The sequence below is a fragment of the Equus quagga genome, chromosome 1, assembly GCF_021613505.1.
Source record: "Equus quagga isolate Etosha38 chromosome 1, UCLA_HA_Equagga_1.0, whole genome shotgun sequence".
In the NCBI taxonomy this organism is placed as follows: domain Eukaryota; kingdom Metazoa; phylum Chordata; class Mammalia; order Perissodactyla; family Equidae; genus Equus; species Equus quagga.
In genome coordinates, this window is record NC_060267.1 from 158,750,283 (window position 1) to 158,774,007 (window position 23,725).

Sequence of the window (23,725 nt, forward strand, 5' to 3'; positions counted from 1 at the left end):
TTCTAAATCCCTCAGAACCAAATGCCAACAGTAGAAGAAACCGGAAGCCTTTTGAACCTCTAAATGGAAATAATACTCTGAGAAATGTGGGTTTATATTTATCCCCACACAGGGGCTTTGACAAATATGATGCTACATCATTGTCCTTCAATAACAAGTCGTGACTGAGATACAAGGAGGTTACAAAAGGGTCACAGGGCCATTGAACAAGCTGCGTCTGCAGCTGGGGCTATGTAGTTCTCATACTTTTCACTTTATATCATTGTTATTGCTTCTGAGATAGGAATATGCTAACTCTCCAGCTAATGTTTGTGTTTAGATTTAATTCAGGAAGTATTAATGGAACTATTTCTTCTTTACATTTCATTGAAGTGCATAATTGATTATGTTGGTGAGCCATTTAGATGTGCGGACAGGTGTGGTGAGTACAGACATCCAAACATTGCTTTTCTGGGACGTGAGCATTTGTTAGGTATGGATTCTCTGAAGCTATTGATTTTTCCAGCTTCTTAAAAATCTCAAGTATTTAACCTTGGATATTGGCCTAATGAAGTGAGAAAAATATAAACTAATACAATTCAGAAAAGGAAGTTACTGAAAATGCCGCCATATGTTTTAAAAAGTGGAAAACATACATTTTGGGATAATCTGGGTAAAACAGGAAATAAAGTGAAAGATCTTTTTTGGATCAAGTTATCCCCCAAATTTTCTCTATTTTCCACTTCCTATGGAGGGTTTGGATGGTGAGTCCTTCTAATCAACAAGGGATGGAAAGCTCCTCCAGTTTTCTTTTTGGTGTTCTCCAAAGTATTTAGGTAGGCTCTTTTCTTTTGAAAAATCTCTTTGCCTGCCAACATTGCTGCCAGAAGAAGTCTCCTGGCACTACAAGAGATTGTCTGAATGTTGTAAATAAAAACCAGATTCTTGGATCGTGTCTGTGGGTATAGAAAATGCCTCTGAGAAGAGCACAACTGGCTCTTTTACCCCTTCTTCCCAGTGGGGAATAGAGGACCAGGCTGTCTTGAGAGCCAGTTGCGTGCAGAGTGAGCTGACAGCACTTCTTTGTAAAGCATCTTACTCAAACCCCATGGACATTTTTTTCTTTTCTTTTCACAATCTGAAAAAGATGGTGTAGTTACTAGTACTGGGCTAGAATAAAGAATAAATGCACATGATGTCATAAAATGAGAGCCTGGTACATAGTAAACAATAATAAATGCTGATTTTAGTTTCCCTTCTCTCCCCACTCGTTGGGGGTAGAAAGTGTTTAGCCCACTTCTTCTGACCTTGAAATCTGTGTCTTATCTGCCCCACCACTCATCTTTCACCAGAGAATGTCATTTTTATTATTTTTAAGCTATTTTTGCCTTAACACGTTGCTGTGCTTTTGCAAGCTTCAATAATCCCTGTCGGGATGATGCAAGCAGAGCTCAGGACCAGTAAATTACCGCGAAACAAGGAGGCTCTGAAATAGCAAAATGTCAATATTTTCTTGCTGGAAAAGTACAGTATTTAGTGTTACCCTGACCATATGAATGTGGTGTAATTACACAGGACTGAGACCCGTTCAGGGTGATAGATTGGATGGTCCCACTTATGGGATAAGCTAGTGTTTCCAGATCTATGATGCATGAAGGAGTCAGAATGAGTCAGAACATGCCAACATGGAAGAGTTAGGCTTTTAGTTATATCCTTTAAACCAGATGTCCTCAAACCTGATGGTCTGTCAGAACCATCTGAGGAGCTTTAAAAGATGGATTTTTGGGGGCCTGCTTGTTGGCGTGGTGGTTGGGTTCAGTGTGCTCCACTTTGGTGGCCCTGGGTTTGCGGGTTTGGATGCCGGGTGTGGACCTACACCTCTCATTAAGCTGTATTGTGGTGACGACCCACATATAAAATAAAAGGAAAGATTGGCACAGGTGTTAGCTCAGGACTAATCTTCCTCACCAAAAATACAAACAAAAAAACCCACACAGGCTTTTGTCAGCTACCTGAGGATTTTGAAATGAGTTTAGTGTGCAGTCTGGGAATACACACACACACACATGCACATACATCCCATGTGATTCTGATAAACTAAGGGCATTTCGTAAAATCATGAGTGCCATTAAAAATATAAAGTGCCCTTACTACAGTTATAGACATTAGAACAATGGCTTTCCTTTCTACTTTATTTGAATGCATAAGACATTATTATTTTGAATATTTATAGAATTCTTGTTGCTCATTCAAAACCTGAATTCTCTATTTTAAAAATTTACAGACATGTATGACTTTTTTTTTTCCCATTTTTTAAATGGGTATGGAGAAGGGAGTTGTTTTTCCTCAGGGTTTCTTCCTGTTTATATGAAGTTCCTCATGTTACTCTCTCTGATCCTGTCCTCCTAACCGCTTAGCTGGTCATGGGATCTCTGGACTTTTTGTTTGGGCTAATGTGAGTCTCACTGCAGCCTTGACTGTGTGATATGCATATCTCATCGACAGAAACAGGCCACCAGGAAATTAGCTGTTTCTTTTTACCTGCTGTGAAATTCAGAGACCAGGCTTCTTGCTTTTTTGAAGGCTTCCTGCTCTCCTGATCGGGGGCAAGGGGAGATAAATGAGAGCTAAGTATCGCTTACTCAAGTGGGTTTACTCTGGAGTGTCTTCTCATGAAATGGCTGTTATTCACAACTGTATATCACAGTGCAGCAGGTTCACATTTTAAATCCGCTTTACTGGAAGCATTTACAGCTTTCTCCTATTTCTCAGTCAAGAATGATTATTTGTCAAGCGCAAAAGTGAAGCTGCCCAGGTCCCAAATCATTTTAGAAAGAACAACATGAAATGACATTTTTCAAGTGTTAGACATGCTGCTCAAAGGAGAAGGACGACTTCACTTGGGAAAAGATGGTGGGGAAGAGCAAATAGAATATTCTCCTGGAGGAAAAAGCTGACTCTAACTGAGGAACTCTCCAAATCAAACTATAGCTTCAAGGAAGATGAAACAAAACAAAAAACTATGCTGTGGCTCTTTTGAAATTTGGCCCAGAAATGTGAAAGTATTTTCTGCTTAAAAAGATAAAAATGACTGCATTAAAATTTACATTCACCTTTAGTTGCAGAATTTTGTCATCTCAAAATGAATTTGGAGGTGTTCCCAATCTGCAGGGGTTAGAAAAAACATTGAAGCTAAGAAATATACTTTAGCAAGTAGATAATTTTAAAAATTTAGAAAACATACCCCCAATTTTTTTCCACTGGTAAGTTAATAATCTGATATCTTGGATTTAGTTGAAGGGGAATACAGTATGAAAGCCTAACAAAATTACCTTGACTTTGAAAATTGACTTTTTAAGGTGAAAAGGAAATCCTTTGGGTCTCGGTTTGCTCTCCGAGTCAGCTAGCCCGGAGGCATCGGTGACTACACATCTTAGCCTGATAATGCACTTAGAAGGGGATCAATAAACCTGACTTGGAGAAATACAGCTCTTTCCCCCATCGCCTCTCTTGACCAAATAAATAAGTAAAATAAAAATTAGCCTTTTGGCAACTTAGATGCAAATAATTCTTTTTGTTATTTCATTAATTTATTTTAAAATGTAGGTTGCTGACATAAGGTGATAGTATCATTCTCCTCTACGACTTTTTCATATTTGTAGGGAAAGTATGAGAATTTCTTTTGAGTATGTTAGTGTAATTTTTAAAAATGAGATTGAACTTGGATATTTCTTTCTAACTTTCACCACTTTTTCTTAAAACCTAGAGGCTCCTTTTTTTCCTCCATGGAGGAATGGGTCTTTTCTTACCCACTGTGACTTCACTAATGGTTAGAATATGATGATCATGATAAAACATAGTAGCAGCTACATTTTCTTAAGTGCTTACTGCGGGTCAATGCTGTGTTAAATGATTTTCATAGATTATCTCTTTAAGCCTAATAATAACTCTACTGGTTAGGTACTGTTATTGTCTGCATTTGCAGGGGAGTAATCTCGGGCAAAGGAAGTGAAATAAGCTCACTGAGGTTGTACTAGAGAAGATGGACTCAAGGTGGACTTGAATTCATGTAGGTGGACTCCAGAGGCAGGGATCTTCCCTACCACGTTATTCTCGAGTTTTGAATTAGTGCGGTATATAATCTTTAATGGCATTTTGCTCCATTGCCTTTGAGCACAGTAACTAGGATGAGGCTCAGTGGGCTTTTGCCAGCTCCAGGACCAGCACTGATGAATGGATAATGGTGAGCGGTAATGAGTACGAAACCAAGCTTAGCCTCTCTGGCTGCTGCTTACTTTGTAGTTAGGATGCTTATTTGAAAATTACAGGCAAAAGTGGTTGGAAATAACTGTTCTCTGATGCAGGCAAAATTCCCCTCCCATCTTGTTTATAGCATTAATTAGCCTAGGAGGCCCTTTGTGGCTATAGAACAGGGGATAAAATTTAGCTCAATCTCATCTCAAAGAGTGAGTCGGTTAAATCTCAATTATAACACTGTCTGACTTTTAAGAGCATTTGAGGTGAAACTTTGAAGAGCAAATTACTACAGTTCTTCAGGGATGCCTCACAATTTCCTATTTGTGCTCTGTTTTCTTCACCATCATCATCATCAGCATCCCACCATAATTATCATCACCATCATCTCTACATAATGTTCTACTAGTAAGTTGACTTCACAGTGCAGGAATAGTATAATGCTTGACACATAGTAGGTACTTACTGGTCTGAGATGGGATAGATGCGCTCCTTATTCCTCATTACTGCTCCCAGACATTTCTCCCTCTCTCTTCCCTTAACGCTCCCCAGCTTTGAGTTTCATGCCATCAAATTATATCACTTACTTCCTTTTATTGTTGCTATCTACCAATGTTTATTAAATAATGTCAATCAATAAAAGAGGTTATTGAACACCTCTTACGTGATGAGCAGTGTGCTAAGTGCTGTGCATTCAGGATCACATTTAATCATTATCACCATCCTATGAATAGGTCCTAACATTATCCTCATTTTACAGATGAGGAAACTGAGGCACAGTGGAATTAAGCAACTTGCTCAAGTTCACTCAGCTAGTGAGTGGGATAATTGGGGCTTGGCTCCAGCTCTGTTTGACTCCAGAACCCATGATGCTGTGTTACACAATATCATCACCATACAGATAATTTTCCCTCATCTTATATCTCTTCTAGAAAGTACAGCTTACGCTCAGTTCATCTGGGTATCGTAAAGAAAAATGAACGTCCAACAGCACTAGTCTGAAGAACCAGATGAAAGCAGTACTACCTCTGTGTTTTAAAAGCCTTTAACGTTTCTACTGAGAGTGATCTGCCTTGATAAATACCGGCAGTGGCTTGAAATCTTCCTCTTGGGTGTAATTCCAATGTTGTTTCTGAGAAACTTTCCTGCTAAAGGAAATCAGTAATGGTGAATTCCTTTGGGAAGATTTCCCACATGCGGGACATTTTTGGAATAGGAAGTCTCAGAGATGTAGACAGTAAACTGTCTCCTAAAAAAGCCAGACTGAAGAAGATGCTGTACTGATTGAGGACACGAGAAACAAGTCCCATTGCAATTCCTTTCATTGTGGTCCTTTGACTGTAGCCACGGCCACATGTATCTGTGCTGAATTTTCTCCTGTCAAACTAACCTCTTTGGGCTCACATATATCTAAGGTTTGATTTTGGAAGGGGAGCCAAGCTGCTTTCTCTCATCTAATTAAAAAGAACTTGTAAGTAATAGGGAAATGCTTTTATTTAATCCTTGTGGTGGCTTATCCAGTTAGCTGGGGAACTCCAGCTTCCTCGGTACACGACTACAACGTTGCATCCTTTGCATTTTAGTTTTACAGAGATGTTCTTAATTCCTTAAACGCCTTTATGAGTATGGAGGTTGTATGAGAGTCACTGAAGTTGTGGAAGGTGCTGAAAACATGTAGTTTTAGTACTAGACATTTTCCTGGGGTGCACGCACATGCTCTCTCTCCCTATGTATTTATTTGCTGTATTCCCAGGCATATCTAGTACATTGGGCAGAACTTTCATTAGTCTCTCATTTAAAGTTTATTTATTTGGATTAACAGAAAAGGAAGAAAGTCTGTATTGTGAAGGAAAAGAAATGACACCCTGAATTCGAGGTAGGAGCCTAGGGGTATCTTCAATAAATGGCACATAAAAGAAGAACAAAATGTGTTCCTTTCTTCCTCAGTTGTGATTAACATCTTCAGTGGTAACTATCTAATATTTGATCATCCATCTGGAGTCTTGTCGCTGACTCTGAATTTTGTACTTTTCCAGATGCTGCCTCTGATGGATGGCGTTATTTGCCTTCATTGAAACAGTGGAAATTATAATTAAATACTTTTTGTTGTTAAGTTTTTGTTTAATTGTCTATCTCCTTTCCCCTACAAATTGAGAAGTTCCAGGTGAAAGAGCTGAGCTCTGTTGTTCATCATTGAGTTCCCAGCACCTGGTGCTGTGTCTGCCCCTTACTAGGTGTCTTAGGTTGGGTTTCCCAGAAGCAAAGCCTGAGGCAGGGATGCTTGTGCAGGTGGGTTTTGAAGGAATGCTCTCTGGAAAAGGGATTGAGGGAAGGAGAGAAGCAAGGTCTCAGCTGGAGATGAGCTTCAGCCTGATCCCATGGGGCGCTCATTATATCACAGAGGCAGTCTCGCTTTAATTAAGGTAAGGGGCTGGCCCTTTGTTTCCTCATGTTATTCATTGGCTCCGAGCTTCCCCCAGGGATGAGATTTGCATATGCTTCTGGACAAGGCCCCTCCTCTTCTGCTGAGAGCAATTCTTTAATACTTTGATGGTGAGTGAATCTGGGGACAAAAGTGCAACTCTGCTGGATATCTCTGCTTCATCTTTCTATTGTACTATTAGCTACCTTCTGCTTGTTCATGACTTCTGCAGGCTTTTTTTTTTTCTGAATGCTTCTTGGCTTCTATTCTTTGTTTTACACTACTGACTAACTTGACTCATCTTAACCCATCTTAACACCATTGCTTTTCCTTAAATCATGACTTTCATTTTATTACTTCTCGCTACTGTCTTTGCAACTCTCCTTATAGCACACATTTAAATTCTTCAAGAAAAATAAAATTGAATTGGGTTGACCAGTTGCCATCCAAGGGAGATGGTCACTATTCGTTCGTTTGTTCATTCACTCTTTTAACACAGGTTTAGAGTATGGAATCAGGCACTGTGATAAGTGCTAAGGCTACAGTGGTGAACAAAACCAAATGTGGTCCTTGCCTTCATAGAGTGTAGAGTTTAGTGGGCAGAATTCGAGTGCCTGGACCTCTGCCTAAGGAGCTCTTCAGAAGAGGATTTGGGTTCTAGCTCAGAAAGTGTGATGTCTTAGACGTGCCCTCAGCCCCCAACAGATGGCTTGCCTGGTCTTTCTAGAATGAACTAATCACAGATACTGTGTCTTGGTTTTGATATTTGCCTCACCCCTGTGCCCTCATTTAAGTCTTTGCTCACTCCTTGCACACCCTCATTCCAGAAAGGAGAGTGCTGAGTGTGTCAACTGCTTCACCTTTGATGCAGAGGTTACGATGCCACAAAGTCAGGTAATCTCTTGGAAAAGTCGCAAACAAAGCCATCACTGGTTATTTTAAACACACTTTCAGTCACTAAAGGGGCAAAAGGAGTTTACATAGCTCAGGGGCTCAGTATTGGAGCTTTTCATATACCATAAGGTTGAAATCAACAAAGAATTTTCTGTTAAAAAGTCGTTATGTACTGACAGCTTAGTGTGAGATGTGAATTATATTAGTAATTGATCCCAGAACAGGTGGGTTGTTTTTTATGTTTTGTTGTTGTTTTCTACTAGTGGGGATACCTCTCAACTGATAGAACTTTTGGCTATCTCATCACTAACCAAAAAACACATTTTCACACAGAAATCAACTCTCACATCTAGATTGACTTTTCAGCCCAGTGAATGGATAGCTTGATTCCCAGCTACCTCACACTAAATGTCTTTGGCTAGTTGGGCTTTAAGTTATGTGTCTTTCTACTTTTTTCTCTCAATACTGACACTGCTCATCTTTGTGATCCTTTTGAGAAGGTGGTGGTGCATGGAAGAATATATTCCAAATTTATAACTACAGAAATATTAACATGAGAGGGCTTCACAGTTTACACACTTAAGAAGATTCTTCATTAAAAGTGTGTTGCTAAGCGTGTGTGTGTGTAATCCATGCTAACAGAGTAATTCTTCTGAGTGAGCCTAATTTGGAACTGGTGAGACAATGCAAGTCACTAATTTAATCTACATCTCAGGAAAAGTGTTTTAGTAAATAACTATAAAATTGTTTCCTAAACCAATCAGCAAGTTTTAATAACTGGCATAGCAGAACTTCCTTTTTTTTTTTTTTTTTAATAGAGAGGAGGGTCATCCTGAGTGGAAATCTTAAATGGAATTATTTGTGTATAATGTAGGGAACTATTCACAGTCATGTTTTTGGAATTTGAGAGAGTTTCTAAGCCAAGTAACTCTTCTTCAATTTAGGTTTTTATACTATTAACTTAGTGTCATATTTCACAGTGAATTGTAAAAGCTGGAAAATTTGATTTAGATTGTCCTTATTATTTCCAAATGACTAAGTGGTTATGGAATAACCTTTAATAACTCTCTATAAAATTTGCTTTTACTTTATTGGTTCATTTCATATAGTGAAGACAAAAAAGGATGGAAGCTAGTTCTGATTATGTTACAAAGAGCTGTTTGACTTTAGGTAATTGTTTCCATTTCTTCGGGCCTCAGTTTCCCCATGTGTTAAAGGCACATGCTATCTAGAGCAGTGGTTTTCAAACTCCATTGAGAATAAGTGTCATTTAGGGAGCACGTTAGAATGCAGTGTGCTGGGTCCCATTCCCAGAGATCCTGATCTCCTAGACATGACAATATACCTTCCTGCTAGTGTCTGTGCCCGTATAGGCTGACCCCTCTCCTGAGATTAGGGATCAACTGCTAGTGCAGGGCCAACCCTCCCCATGTGCACAGTGTTCTTATACTCCTGTCCCTATTATCTACTCAAGGAAAAGGCTCTAGGAGGTATCTTCTAATCCCCATGTACCATCATTTCCCCACTCTCCACAGACTCATATACACAGTGCACAAATGTGCTATTTTTTTTAATCTTGAAACTGTCCCTCTGGATTTCACTTTCCCCTCTAGTTACCAAACCCTTTCTTTCTTTTCCTTTACTAAAGGAGCACATTAGTCCCAGATATTTTACCTCAGACTGTTTTTATTGTCTTTTTATGCCTTGAAGAGAATTCCATCAAGGGTAATAATATTTTATTTATGTCTAATAATGGTAAGAATAGTTCACATTTATTGAGTGATTGTTATAGTCTAGGCTCTTTTCGAGGGCTCTATCGCTGGCGATTCCTGCAGTCCTCACAGTATTCCTGTGAAGTGAGACTTTCTTTTGGCCTTTGACTCTTTGGTTAAGTAAGTCCTAGTTAACACTTTACTCTTCAAGATCAGCTTAAAATCACTTTGCCAAGTTTCAAAATAAAATCCCATTGGAGTTTAGATTGAGATTGTGCTAAACTGATAAATTTATGTTGGGGACAAGGGCATCCTTATGATGATGTCAAGTCTTACCACCCAAGAACATCTGTTAACCCAAATCTTCTCTCTTTGTTTAAAACAGACTTTATTTTTTAGAGCAGTTGTAGGTTCACAACAAAATTCAGTGGAAAGTACAGAGTTCCACTATGACCCTGACCCTACACACGCACAGCCTCCCCTACTATCAACATCAGCGTGGTATATTTGTTATAAGTGACAAGCCTACATTGACACATCGATATCACCCAATGTCCATAGTTTACATTAGTGTTTATCCTTGGTGTTTTTATTATATGGGTTTTGACAAATGTATAATGACATGCATCCACCATTATATTATCATACAGAATAGTTTCACTTCCCTAAAAATCCTCTGTTCTCCACTTATTCATCCTCCCCTCCCCCCAATCCTTGGCAACTATTGATGTTTTCACTGTCTCCATAGTTTTGCCTTTTCCAGAATATTACATAGTTAGAATCATACAGCCTGTAGCCTTTTCAGATTGGCTTCTTTGATTTGGTAATATGCGTTTAAGCTTCCTCCATGACTTTTCATGGATTGATAGCTTATTTCTTTTTAGTGCTGAATAATATTCCATTGTCTAGATATACCACAGATTATTTATCCATTCACCCACTTAAGGACATCTTGGTTGATTCCAAGTTTTGGCAATTATGAATCAAGCTGCTGTAAACATCCATGTGTAGGTTTTTGTGTGGACATAATTTTCAACTCATTTGAATAATTACCAAGGAGTATGGTTGCTGGATTTGTATATTTAGAGTGTATTTAGTTTTGCAAGAAACTGCTAAACTGTCTTCTGAAGTGGCTGTACCATATTGCATTCCCACCAGCAATGAATGGGAGTTCCTATTGCTCCACATCTTCACCAGCATTTGGTGTTGTCAGTGTTCTGAATTTTGGCTATTCTAATAGGTGTGTAGTGGTATTTCATTGTTATTTTAATTTGCAATTCCTTAATGACATATAATGTGGAGCATCTTTTCATATACTTATTAACTTTCTCTTTTTGATTATTTTTGTTAAATTTGTGTAGTTCTTTCCATGTGGGTTCTGCATGGCTCCTATAACATTTTGTGGCTGATTGTTTTTTCTAAATATGGTCACAATATTATATACCATACCATATGCTTTTGCAGAATCTTGCCATGCCCCCATCAAGAGGTGAAGTCTAATTCTCCTCCCCTTCAGTCTGGGTGTGTTTGTGACTCACTTGTAACCAACAGAATGCAGTGGAAGTGATATTGCATGACTTGTGAGGATAGGGCATAAAAGGCTTCTTCTTTCCACAAAAGGCTAAGCCATGGTGCAGCTTTGTTTTTTGGTGAAATACTCTTAAGGTCTTTGGTTGCCTTGAGGCTGCCATTTTGTGAGGAAGCCCAAAGTAGCATACGGAGAGACTACCTGTAGAAGCCCCGAGACTATCATAAAGACAAAGAAAGAGGTATCAGCCCTCAGCTGTTCCCATGTCCCATTGTGTCAGCTCCAGTCACTATCTGACTGGAGCCTCAGGAGAGATCCTGAGCTAAAACCTTCCAGCTCAGGTCTTTCTAAATGCCTGACCCTGAGACATCATGTGAGATAATAAAATTATTGTTATTTTTGCAGGCCACTAAGTTTTAGAGTTATTTAATACATAGCGATAGATAACTAGAACAAATTTATTCTGAAATTTTTAACTTTATAAATTGCTAATGTAAAAAATTTTTAAATTACCCTTTCTGTTTATTTCTGTCTTTATAATTATCCTTGTCTTTCGTAATTTTGTGTCTCACGCAACATGTGCATTTGTACATTATATAGTGTAATGATACCTCTAAACTGCTTTCCATTTCCAGAACTTGGACTTTCATCTGTCAAACAATGAACACACAATTTAAGCTATTTTTTATGGTGACCTGCCTGCTTGCAGTTACAAGTTGAGTTTTATAAAAACGAATGGAAAGAGTGAAAACTGAAAATGTTAATACTAGTGATAAAAAGTGTAGGTCTTCTAAAATTAGGTACAATTGAAGCAAAAGTGAAATATTCAGATGTGCCAAAAAGCTCAAACCAACCTCAACCAACTACTCATTGTCTATACTCAATGTGTTCAACTGTGAATGAAGCAAACAAGATTAAACACATAAAGGAAATGTTGGGAAAATGGCATTAAAGATTGTATCTAAAAGGTGAGTTGTAATTGGGGGTTTTATAATTATTTTATGATTCTGGGCTCTGTAGAGCCATTATTCTATTCCATTCCAACTAGCTCCAGTCCTAGCTGAAGGTTTGGTGAAGATTTTACCAAATAAATATGCTTCTGAATTCCTATGGAAAGGAGAGCCTTACCTAAGGTAATGAGAGAATAATGAGAGAAATTGATGTACAAAAGGGACAAATGAGCTTTGGCTCTGATATACCATATGAAAGCCAATATTTCCTCCTTTTTTCCCCACTGTGACAAAAGGTATTCAGGATCCAGAGAAAAGGAGCATGCTAGCTTTTAGGGGTTAGTGTGTAAATGCACAGAAGTGTTTCATTTTTATTGCCTTATTTACTACCTAACTTACTAATGAAACCCCTCTACTTACTTAATATGTTCATAAAATGCTTTATGTTCTGCCTCACATTTTCTCTACTGTGCCACCTCACATTTTCTCTACTGTAATGTCGATTCATTGTTTGACTTTGGTAGTATTTTTCAGAAACATTGTGCATAAAAGTCGGGAGATGTCTGTGAAGGAAAGGTACTGATTTTGCATATTAATTTTTTAAACAATTTTCTTACACATGTTACTGTTTTAATGCTTTTTAAATAGATTATCTTGGATTTTCCAAATAGACATATCATTTGTAAATAATTAAGCATTTGTTTCTTCTATTTCAATATTTATACTCTTATTTTGATTTCTTATCTAATTGTGTTGGCTAGCATTACAAAATAATGTTTAATGCCAGCAGTAATAATAAGCATCTTTATCTTGCTCCTGATTTCAATTTCTAGGCTTTTACCATTAAGCGTAATGCTATTTCTTATATTTGAGGTTGTATTTTATACAATAATTTTAAGGAGGTAACCTGGTATTCATTTTTAAAAATTGAATAAATTGAGAAATGAAAGCTGAGTTTTATAAAATACCTTTTTGGCAGGATTTTGAAATAATGACATTTGCTTTCTTTGAACTATTATATTAAGGGTTATGTATTTGTTGAGAAAGTGGGAGAATTTGCCCCCTCCACCCCCACTTTTCCTTAAGGTTCTCATGGCTGGTCATATAATCAAAGAGGAAAGTTAGCAAGAGAAAATCAAACAAAATTTAATATCATGTATACATGGGAGAAACCCAGAAGAAACTGAGTAACTCAGCCACCTGGCTGTGGCTGCCAGTTTAAGCATCTTCATCTACAGACAAGGAGGATGTTGGGGATAGTGATTTGGGGCTTCAAAGGAGAGGAAGACAATTTACATAGAGATGGAATGCAAATGTTTGTTAAACAGGTTTTGCTAGGCCAAAAAAATAGGTTTGTTGGTATCCTTTTATCACACCTATTTTACATCATATTATAGCTATCATGCAGTAGGGGCTCCTTCCTGGAACAGGCCTTCTACGTTACAGTCTTTTAGGCGGTTTGGCGGGGGAAGGTTGGATATTCTTCTTGAGTCTTTTGAGCCTTTATTGTCCTCAGCTCAAAATAGTCCACATACCAGAAGGGTGCATCTTGGGCTGGCCTGCCCTGAGCCCCATCATATTAAAATAAAATAGAGATATCTATGATTTGCTGATTACTTCTCTACCACCATTTTTATACTTGGAACTTAGAAATCTTTGGCTATGTGTAATAAAGATTAGCTGTTATTGCTTCATTGACTGGTGGAGACTCCTTTGTAGGATAACATTGTGTTGGAAGACCATCAGTGGCTGCCCTCGCCTAGAATGGCTATACCGATATGGAAGGAAGAGAAAAGGCATGTAGTTAAGTCAGAATAGAAAAAGAAAGTGTGAGTTGCTACTTTTCCTTTCATTTTAGCTGATACCAAGGATTTGACAGCTAATTTAGACTCATGCTTATCCCGAAATAGACAAAACATGAATTCCTTTAATATATCCTTGAAATTTTGTCGGAAGAGGTTACTATTACAAACCTTGGAAAAAGACAATAAATGAAAATATGTGAATGATTCTCGATTTCCTCTTTAAGATATGTCTGTGGAGGCAGGGCCTTGAGGGATGGGAAAAAAAGAATACATGTGATATTGGGATAGGACAGTTCATCTAAGCTCTTGGTAATGACATAAGAGGAGGTCTGCCATCCAAAGACCATTTTGCATTCCCACCAGCAATGAATTTGAGTTCTTATTGCTCCACGTCTTTGCCAGCATTTGGTGTGGCAGAGCTCTGGACTTTGGCCATTCTAACAGATGTGTAATGGTATTGCACTGTAGGTTTTTTGGTATCATGTTTTATTTATGAAAAAATATATTTGAAGAAAGCATAGCAAAATGTTAAGACTGGATGAAGCTGAGTAGTGAGAGCATAAGTGGTTATTGTATATTCTCCATGCTTTTCTTTAAACAATATATTTTATATGTGATATAATTGATATATAACATTATATTAGTTTCAGGTGTACAACATAGTGATTTGATATTTGTATATATTGTAAAATGATCCCCACAGTGAGTCTAGTTAACATCTATCACCACATCGACACCACACATAGATGCAAATTATTTTTTCTTGTGATGAGAACTTTTAAGAACTTTTTCTTTCTTAGCAACTTTCAGATATACAACACAGTATTATTAACTACAGTCACCATCCTGTGCATTACCTCCCCAGGACTTATTTATTTTATTACTGAAAGTTTGTACCTTTTGGCCACCTTTACCCATCCCTCACCCCTTGCCTCTGGTAACCACCACTCTGTTCTCTGTATCTATAAGTTCAGTTTTTTTTTACATTCCACATATAAGTGAAATAGTATGGAATTTTCTTTCTCTGTCTGACTTATTTCACTTAGTATAATGCCCTCAAGGTACATCCATGTTGTAGAAGATTTCCTTCTTTTTATGGCTGAATAATATTCCATTGTGTGTGTGCGTGTAATTTTTTTCCATGGCCATTCATCTCGCAATGGACACTTAGGTTGTCTCCATGTCTTGGCTGTTGTAAACAATGCTGTACTGAACACGAGGGTGCAGATACCCTTTCAAGTGAGTGTTTTTACTTCTTTCAGATAAATACCCAGAAGTGGAATTGCTGGATCATATGATAGTTCTATTTTTAATTGTTTGAACATCCATACTGTTTTCCATAGTGGCTGTGCCAATTTACATTTCAACCAACAGTATACAAGGGTTCCCTTTTCTTCACATCCTCGCCAACACTTGTTATTTCTTGTCTTTTTGATAATAGTCATTCTAACAGATATGAAGTGATATCTCACTGTGGTTTTGACTCACATTTCCATGATGGTTACTGACACACTGTAGTTTTAATTTGCATTTTCCTGATGACGTATGTGGAGTGCCTTTTGGTATGCTGATTTGTCATCTATATATCTTCTCTGATGAGATATCTGTTAAGATCTTTGGCTCAGTTTTTAATTGGTTTGTTTTCTTATTGTTGAATTTTAAGAGTTCTTTGTATATTTTGGATAGCAGTCCTTTATCAGATGTGTCTTTTGCAAATATTTTCTCACTGTCTGTGGCTTGTCTTCGCAGTCTCTTGACATTGTCTTTTGCAGAGCAAAAGTTTTTAATTTTAATGAAGTCAAGCTTATTAATTATTTCGTTTGTAGATTGTGCCTTTCGTGTTGTATCTAAAAAGTTATCATCATACCCAAGGACATCTAGATTTTCTCTTATGTTATCTTCTAGGAGTTTAATAGTTCTGTATTTTACATTTAGGTGTATGATCCTTTTTTTGGGGTGTGAGAGAGGAACATTGGCCCTGAGCTAACATCTGATGCCAATCTTCCTCTTTTTTGCTGGAGGAAGATTGTAGCTGAGCTAACATCTGTGCCAATCTTCCTCTATTTTATATGGGATGCTGCCACAGTGTGGCTTAACGAGTGGTGCCAGTTCCATGCCCAGGATCCAAACCTGCCAACCTTAAGCCGCTGAAGCTGAGCACATGAACTTAACCACTACGCCACCAGCCTGGCCCAAGGTATACGATCCATTTTGAGTTAATTTTTGTGAAGATGTGAAGACTGTGTCTAGATTCATTTTTTTGGCATGTGGGTGTCCAGTTTTCCTAGCACCACTTGTTGAAAAGACTATCTTTGCTCTATTGTATTGCCTTTGCTTCTTTGTCTAAGTTTAGTTGGCTATATTTATGTGGGTCTATTACTGGAATCTCTATTCTTTTCCAATAATATATTTGTCTATTCTTCACTAATATCACACTGTCTTGAATACTGTAGCTTTATAGTAAGTCTTGAAGTCAGGCAGTGTCCGTCCTCCAGCTTTATTCTTCTCCTTCAGTATTTTGGTGACTATTATGGATCTTTTGCCTCTTATATAAAGTTTAGAATCAGTGTGTCAATATCCAAATAATAACTTTCTGGGATTTTCATTGGAATTGCGTTGAATCTATAGATCAGTTTGTCAAGAACTGATATCTTACGTAGGTATTTTTTAATGTTGAGATTTACTGAGAATGAAATGATTTAATGACATGATGCAAAAGCCAATTTCCTTTAAACAACTATGTTGCAGGTAGATGAAGAATGAAATTTGGCTGCCATGTGGCCTAGGATGATGATTTTAGGATTCCCCAACTCCTCTGTTGATATATGAAATAAGGAATTTTGTCTGATGTGTATCAACTGTTATTTTATTTATTTTGTTGTGGAAGATAAGCCCTGAGCTAACTACTGCCAATCCTCCTCTTTTTGCTGAGGAAGACTGGCCCTGGGCTAACATTGGTGCCCATCTTCCTCTATTTTACATGTGGGACGTCTACCACAGCCTGGCTTGCCAAGTGGTGCCATGTCTGCACCTGGGATCCCAACCAGCGAACCCCAGGCCGCCGAAGCCGAACGTGCACACTTAACCACTGTGTCACTGGGCTGGCCCCTCAACTGTTATTTTTTGGTCAATAAGTCATTGAACATACAAGTCTTCACAGCAGATGAGAAGTATTAAGTATAACACAGAATTAAAAAGCATGGTGTTTGGAGTCAGAGGGCTTGGATTTGAGTTCCGGATCCGCTACTGATAAGCTAGATGGCTGTGGGAAGGTTAATTCACCCGCCAATGTAAAATGTAGATGGCGTTGGTAGTATTTATCTTATCAGGGTTGAGATAATACATGGGAAGTGCTTAGCAGAGTGCATGGCACATAGTAAGGGCTCAATAAATGTGAGTCGTTATTAAGTGCAATGATGTATAGAGCGATGAGTGAAAACCATGCCCTACTTTAAAGGAGAAGCTTGAGGAGCTTATAGTTTTGTAAGGGAGATGAGGCAGATCCAAAAGCAACTATAATCTTTCTGCCCATATTGGTTAGATTTCATTGACATCCATGGCTAACAGCCCTCAGAGACTTTGACCTTATTGTGCCAATGATTTATGAACATGGAAAACGTTAGATGTACTCTTACATTGCTACATATTTATCAGTCTGTGTGGCAAGACCTTTGGCTATGTGCATTAGGCATGTTGAAAATACTGAGTTCCGGAAGTGAGTACTTCCAAATGTTACTTGTATAAAATGATGCTTTGGATAAATGTACCTGTGAGTGTGACATTCAATGAAGAGTATAGGACTTGAGTGAAAACTGAAATTAAAAATGAAAGAAAAATGGGAGACAGTGTAGCTTAGGGGGAAAAAAATCGCTGAGCCCAAAGCCAAAAGACCATGACCAAACCATGGAAATAACTTCCATCTTTTCCATGGTGCCTGTGTCTTGAGTTCTGGACAGCTGACTTATAAATACATTTGGAAACTCAAACCTATTTGTTTATTGGAGAACATTGGTGTTAGAATTATGATCTATTTTAGCGGTGGGATGGCTCTTTTAGAAACCTTTCAGGTTTCTGACTAGTGGTTTGGAAGTGTTATCAGTGCTTTTCTATTTGGAGAATAAAAATAAGGAAGAAACACAGTGTCTATAGCCATAGTGGGAGTTATTTTGGTTAAACTGTTTTATCGAGATAATTTTAGCTCCACAAAGGGATATGAGATGGATTACAAACCCAGAATTTTCTCACATGAGAAACATTCTCTACAAATTCTTTTAGCACGTCAGACTTGCTCTTTGGTGTCTTCTGAAATATGAGCGAACATTGCTGCACTCCCGTCATGCTAGATTTATTGCGGTTTCCCTAACATACCACGCTGTTTTTGATCTAGTGCCTTAGTAATTGGAATTCTTTCTGCCTAGAGAATGCTTTCCTGCTATATCTTCTCCTTCTCTTTGTCCATTGTCCCTTACTCAGCCTTCAAGTCTCCCTTCAAATGATCTTCCTTAATTCCAAGAAGTGACTTGGGGTGCTAACACACACTTTGTTTTGAATCATGTTTCTAGCCGGTGTTTACCGAATGCCTCCTGTATATGAGGTCCTGTACTAGGAGTAGTAGAGGGCTAATAAAATTACAAAAGCAAACCCAAATCAACCCTCCACTTTTTTTTTTTGTTTCAAGTATAAAATGGAGTGTAACATCGAACAACTAACTACAAGATTGTGCTATAATCTAGAGGAAGAATTGAAGGGGAGAAAACCTTCTGCCAGGGAAAAGGAGTGGGGAATGAGAGGTGCTTCGTGGCGGACATGCTGTTGAGCTGGACCCCGAAGGCTGGGAAGGGTTTTAACAGGACAATTTGCAGGGAGAAGGCGTGGCATGACAAGCAGGGAGGGGCTAGAAGGCTCAGCTGAACGTTAACAGCACAACACCAAGCCCCTTATCAGCAGGAACTTTCCCTGGTTTCCCAGGGAACGCAAATAATCAAGAGGCTGATCTGTTTTTCAGATTTTTGAGACTTTATGGGAGCCGCCATCACCATGGCAGCAGGTGATGCTGCTGTGAACATCAACTAAGGTTTTGATGAATGAGCACCCCATATTCTTTGCATTAGACTTCAGCCTAAAATTACATAATAAAACTCATATTTTATCATAAGGGTAATCAAAAGTGACATCTTGAAAGATAGGAGGTGGAAGCCTGCTTTCGTCACCTTGACCATGATCTGGAAATGTTTGCCCTTTGAGCTCTCATTAGATTTCATCCTCTGCGGGTGGGCGTTTGGTGTTTTCTGACGGACGGTACCTTTCTAGGGTATGCAGAAATCCCCCTAGGTAGATTTAGCTGCTCATCTCACCCCAGGCCAAAGGCTCTCACTTAGATCTTTGTATGTACTTTCTGTTTCCTGCAACGCCAAGATCACGTCTATCCTAAGCATCCCAGCTCAGACCACCTAATAGTACCCCGATTTTTACTGGACATGACACAATTCTCTAAGACAAAAAGGAAGGCAGACTGCAGAGACAAATGGAATTTCTTTCTGGAGGGAGAATTAATGATGAAGAGCTACCAAATTTAGACATCGGCCTCTTAAGCTCACTACCCAGAATAGCTCGCTCCAATGGCATTTCTGCTGTACCTTTTAAAAGCTCCCCTCACCCAATGTGGTTGGAATAGGGAGTAGGTCAGATCGACTGAAATAGAGGGTATGTGTAGATGAATCAGGGGAGATCAGAAAGAAAAAGCAATTTGTGTAAAGTTGTGGAGAGCCTTAAATATCAGCATCAGAAGTTTCAGTTTTATTTGGTATGTAACTGGGTGTTACCCAAAGTTTTTGACAGAGAAAATTATTTTATCAAAGGGATGTATTACTAGGTAGATTGATCTGGAGGCTAATTAACCAGGTATCTTGGAGTTAAGAGGTAGGGGTGAGGAGAAGTCAGGAAAGCAATGTCATGACCAGAGGAGAGAGAGCAGTCTACAGAGGGTTGACAGCAATGAGAAAAGAGAGGAAAGACCGAATGAGGATAACTTTCAAACAAATTATAATCCTCTTCATTTCTTCTAGTCTACCAACATATTTTAGCCTATAAGTATGATTTCTTTTTACACATGAATAACTCCCATTTATTTTAGCACTTCTTATGTATAAGATGATTTACCTGTATTTTATAATCACCGTAAACAACCCATTGAGATAAGCCATTATTGTTCCCATATTCTTGATGAGAAAACTGAGACTGAGTTAAGCAATACACCAAATATTACATGGCAAGTAAATGGCAGAGCCAGGATTTGAACCTGAGTCTGTCTAACATCAAAACATACATGTTTTTCTTGTTGTAGAAAGTTGGCTTTCTGTGAACAAAGTACAGTGCAGCTTTTCCTAAAAATATTATTTTTGTGTAAGGACTTGAAAATATTCTTTGCTTGAAGAATACGGAGTAAAAAACTTGACTAAATGTAGCCAGAGGAGTTTCATTTTTCTGATAGTCAGGCCCATTTTCCAATTATGGATTGCGTTAGCCAGGTTTTAAGACCAGACAGTATTTTGCACAAATGGAATTTCAAAGGCTGTATCTTCTTTAAGACAAGCTCAATTTCTGGGGTAAATCTTTATGTAGTTGGCTAAAATCAAGTGAATGCTTAAATGATTTTATCCCTACTGATTCCTTTACAAATAAGGTTTCTAAAATGATATGTCTGCTTAGATCAAGATGTTGATGCTAAAATAGAGTCACTTCCGCTGGGACAGTGCGCCTTCAAGTGACTATCTTCAGGATTGCTCATGGCCAGCACTAAAATCCATTTTACAGGATTTTCTAGCTGTTAAAAGGCGTGCTTTTGATTATAAGCATTATTTCAGTAAGAAAGCTGACTGAAGATGGTCGTGTCTTTCCATCAGCCAAATGATTATTTTTCTTAGTAAGCTTAAAGGGAAAAAAAATCAATACAGGGAACCCATTGGAAAATTCTGTTTAAATGTTTTCAGGAGACAGGGATCAGAGAGGCTGTAAATATGGTCTCCATATTAATTAGAATGCCAGGGGTCCTGAGTCCTTTATGGAAATACAATCCCCTATTTGCTTCTTTTTTTCTTTCCTTTTTGTTTGGGAGCTTATAATAATGGGAATGCATTGTCAATTTTGAATGGCAATGGATATAACTGGCCCACATTCCCTAAGGCTTTTTTTATGGCCCCTAGAGGCCCTCTTCCCGTAGATGTGACCCTGAGTTTCCATGTTGATACGGGAGAAAACAAAGACCATTTGGCCAGAAGTATCTCTGTATGTTTTCCTGTCCTGTGATGAGCAATGTGTTTGGGGATCAGGCAATTTCCTGTCTCTACCTGACTCCTAAATGTAATGAAATCCCCAAATCTCCTCCCAATTTTCATTTCACTCAGTCCTTCTCACATTACTGTATAGGACAGATGGAGACTTTTTCTGATGCTTTCTGGTCCAGGGGCCATGACGAAACCCAGCACCACATTTCACACATTGAAAATTCTAAATTGTCTAGATTTTACAGATCCCTTCGGGGAACTGTGTATTTTTCACTTTTCTCTGCCATTTCTTCAGTCGCCAGGTGTTATGACTAATCCTGAGTAAAGAAGCTCCCGGATCATAACAGTGCCATTCTAACCCAATTAGCCAAGAAAACAAAACAAAGAAACAACAGCAACAACAAAGAAGAAAAATGCAATTGAGCACCTCACATATATGTTTCCTTTAGTGTATTTATTTAGCATATTTTTATTGAGAGCTTGATGGGACTGTCGAAACTGAGAGTTTCAGGAACTGTTTTAGGTGCTTGGGATGCAGCACTGGTGCAGGTCCCTGCCTTCATGAGCTGCCATTCTAACGGGGTCAAGGGTGGGCGATTTGAGAACAGCTAAGTCACAAATGTTATGGTTAAAACAAAAAGCAACGGGAATCAAGGGAGATCTGGAGCGTGAGGAGAATTGCAATTGTAAACAGGAGGTCAGGGTAGGGCTCATCAAGAAGGTGAGAATCCAGCAGATTCCAAGTAGTAAGGGAGGAAGCCTCGTGAATATTGGAGACAGGAGTGTTCCAGCAGAAGGGAAAGTCAGTTCTAAGGGTCCAAAGCAGAAACAGGCCTAGTGCGTTTGAAGAACACGGTGCAGGCTAGGGTGGCTGTAGCAGGGTGAGCAAAGGGGAAATGGTAGAAAGTGAGGTGGGAGAGACACAGAGGACTAGGGTAAGTGCGGCCCCATAGGGCACCGTAAGGGCTTCATTCAGCTGTTACCCTAAGTGAAATGGGCTCTATTGCAGGGTTCTGGGTATAAGAGTAATCAGATCTGCTTCATGATTTACAATGATTGCTGTGGCTGCTGATTTGAGAAGTGACTTGAAACAAGAGTGCCCTTGGAAGGCTATTGTAATAATGCGGGTGAGACATGATGATGGCTCTCGGGAGGTGGCTGCCTGTGGGAGTGGGAAGAAGTGGTTGGATTCCAGATTCCTTTTGAGAGTGGAGCAAGAAGGAATTACTAACAGATTGGATAGGAATTGTGAGAGAAAAAGTAGAGTCAAGGATGACAAACATTCTGCGTTTCACTTTTTCATTGTAAGGACACTCATTTCATAGTGTTATTATGACAAATAAATACTTGATAAAAAGCAAATTTACATTTTTTTATAGACGTACTGTCTTTTGATTTCTAAATCACATCATAACATTTTTCAAGCAGTTAGAGTATAAGAGAAGTTTTAACTAACTGGAACTGTCACAGTGGCAATCGTTTTTACATTCGACTGTAACTGGAGAGGCAAATAGAAAATAAGCTGAGATCAGAGAGTTAGTTACCATAAAGCAGGTTTCAGGAGAGGAGCTGGGGTTGTTTTTATACCTAAGAAGTACTACAATGATAATTGACATTCATAGTGGTGACTACAAGTACATGTTCACTCAAAAGGGCTATATAGAATAAGCCAGTACCTGGAAGGGGTTTATACTCAAACTTCAGACTATTAGAAATTTAATAAAGCGGAACACACTCTGACCAAGGCATTCTAGTTATTGAGGTCTTTGGTTCTTGTGTGCAGTTTTTATTCAACGAAATTTATTCATTACTAGGGGTTCGCAAAAGGCAATGAAGCTTGGTCACAAGTGTTTTCTTACCATCCTAGTGCTTGCAGATATTTTCAGGTAATTCATCTTGAGAATGTCCTCAAAGAAAGAAGCAACAAAAATTTGGCGTTTAGTTATTTTATTATTAGTAATCATTTTTTAATACACCGAATGAAGCAATTCTGACTTTCTAAGGACTCACTTTTAACATTCTGTCCAAAGAGAACTGTTGGCAATGATAGATGCTTATAATCAGTTTTCTCTTCTTGGAATTAAATTTTACTTTTCTACATGTAACAAATTTACAGGTAATGAGCTGCATAGATATGCTCCAAGGACAGGTGTTAATTTGGTAAATTCTTGATAATTTTTTGTTGTTGCAGGCAAGGCGTCCTCAAATTTTATGAGGTTCCATACTCTACACAGAGCAAGTCAAACAGGTAACAGGGTAACTACTAAGCCTCCACTTCTCTTGATGATATGATGTTTCATGTTACCTCTGGCATCTTGGACAAGCCACTGATGGCCTTGATGTTACCAATAAAAGGAACCAGGAAGATCACACTTGCCTAAAAGCAGGAGCTTGGTTTATCCCCAGTGGATTCCTTGATTGTATGTCTTGAGGATTTTCTTCAGAGTTGACTGCTGTGACTGACACTTTCTTTTTCCATGAAACAGCACAATAAATTGATGAGTCTGGCGATGATAAATAGAAGTGTCCCATCTGCTGTTGTCTACCATTTTTACTTTACATTCCATCGTCAACAAAATGCTGTAACAGCAGTGCCAACTGGAAAGAGTGACTCTTGAAAAATTTTCCTTCTTTGCATTTCCACTCAATAATGCATTTTAAATCTGTATCCTTTACTTGCTTTTCTTGGGCTCATCAAGTTTAGGCATAAGCTTTTTATCAACTCTGATTTGGGTGACTATTTACCTGAAATACATCAGAAGGAGAATCACTGAGCCATGGCTATACCGATGGTTGGATGTCAGGAGCAGATGACCTCTGCGGTTGACCATGGAAAGCAAAACTGCAGGTAAGGGGGACGGCTGTACTATGACACATCCCTTCTGCCTCACATCCTCC

At 38.5% G+C, this 23,725-nt stretch overlaps 1 protein-coding gene across 1 annotated transcript in view; it reads left to right on the forward strand.

Moving 5' to 3' along the window:
• The window catches only part of LOC124226726 (uncharacterized), a 245,622-nt gene extending 222,204 nt beyond the window's left edge, over window positions 1–23,418 (forward strand). Inside the window, exons 7-8 of the mRNA XM_046640420.1 lie at window positions 23,019–23,075; window positions 23,314–23,418. Of these exons, the coding sequence (XP_046496376.1) occupies window positions 23,019–23,075; window positions 23,314–23,321 (65 nt within the window). The 3' untranslated portion in view covers window positions 23,322–23,418. The remainder of the gene's footprint in view (window positions 1–23,018; window positions 23,076–23,313) is intronic.
• The last annotated feature ends 307 nt before the right edge of the window (window positions 23,419–23,725 follow it).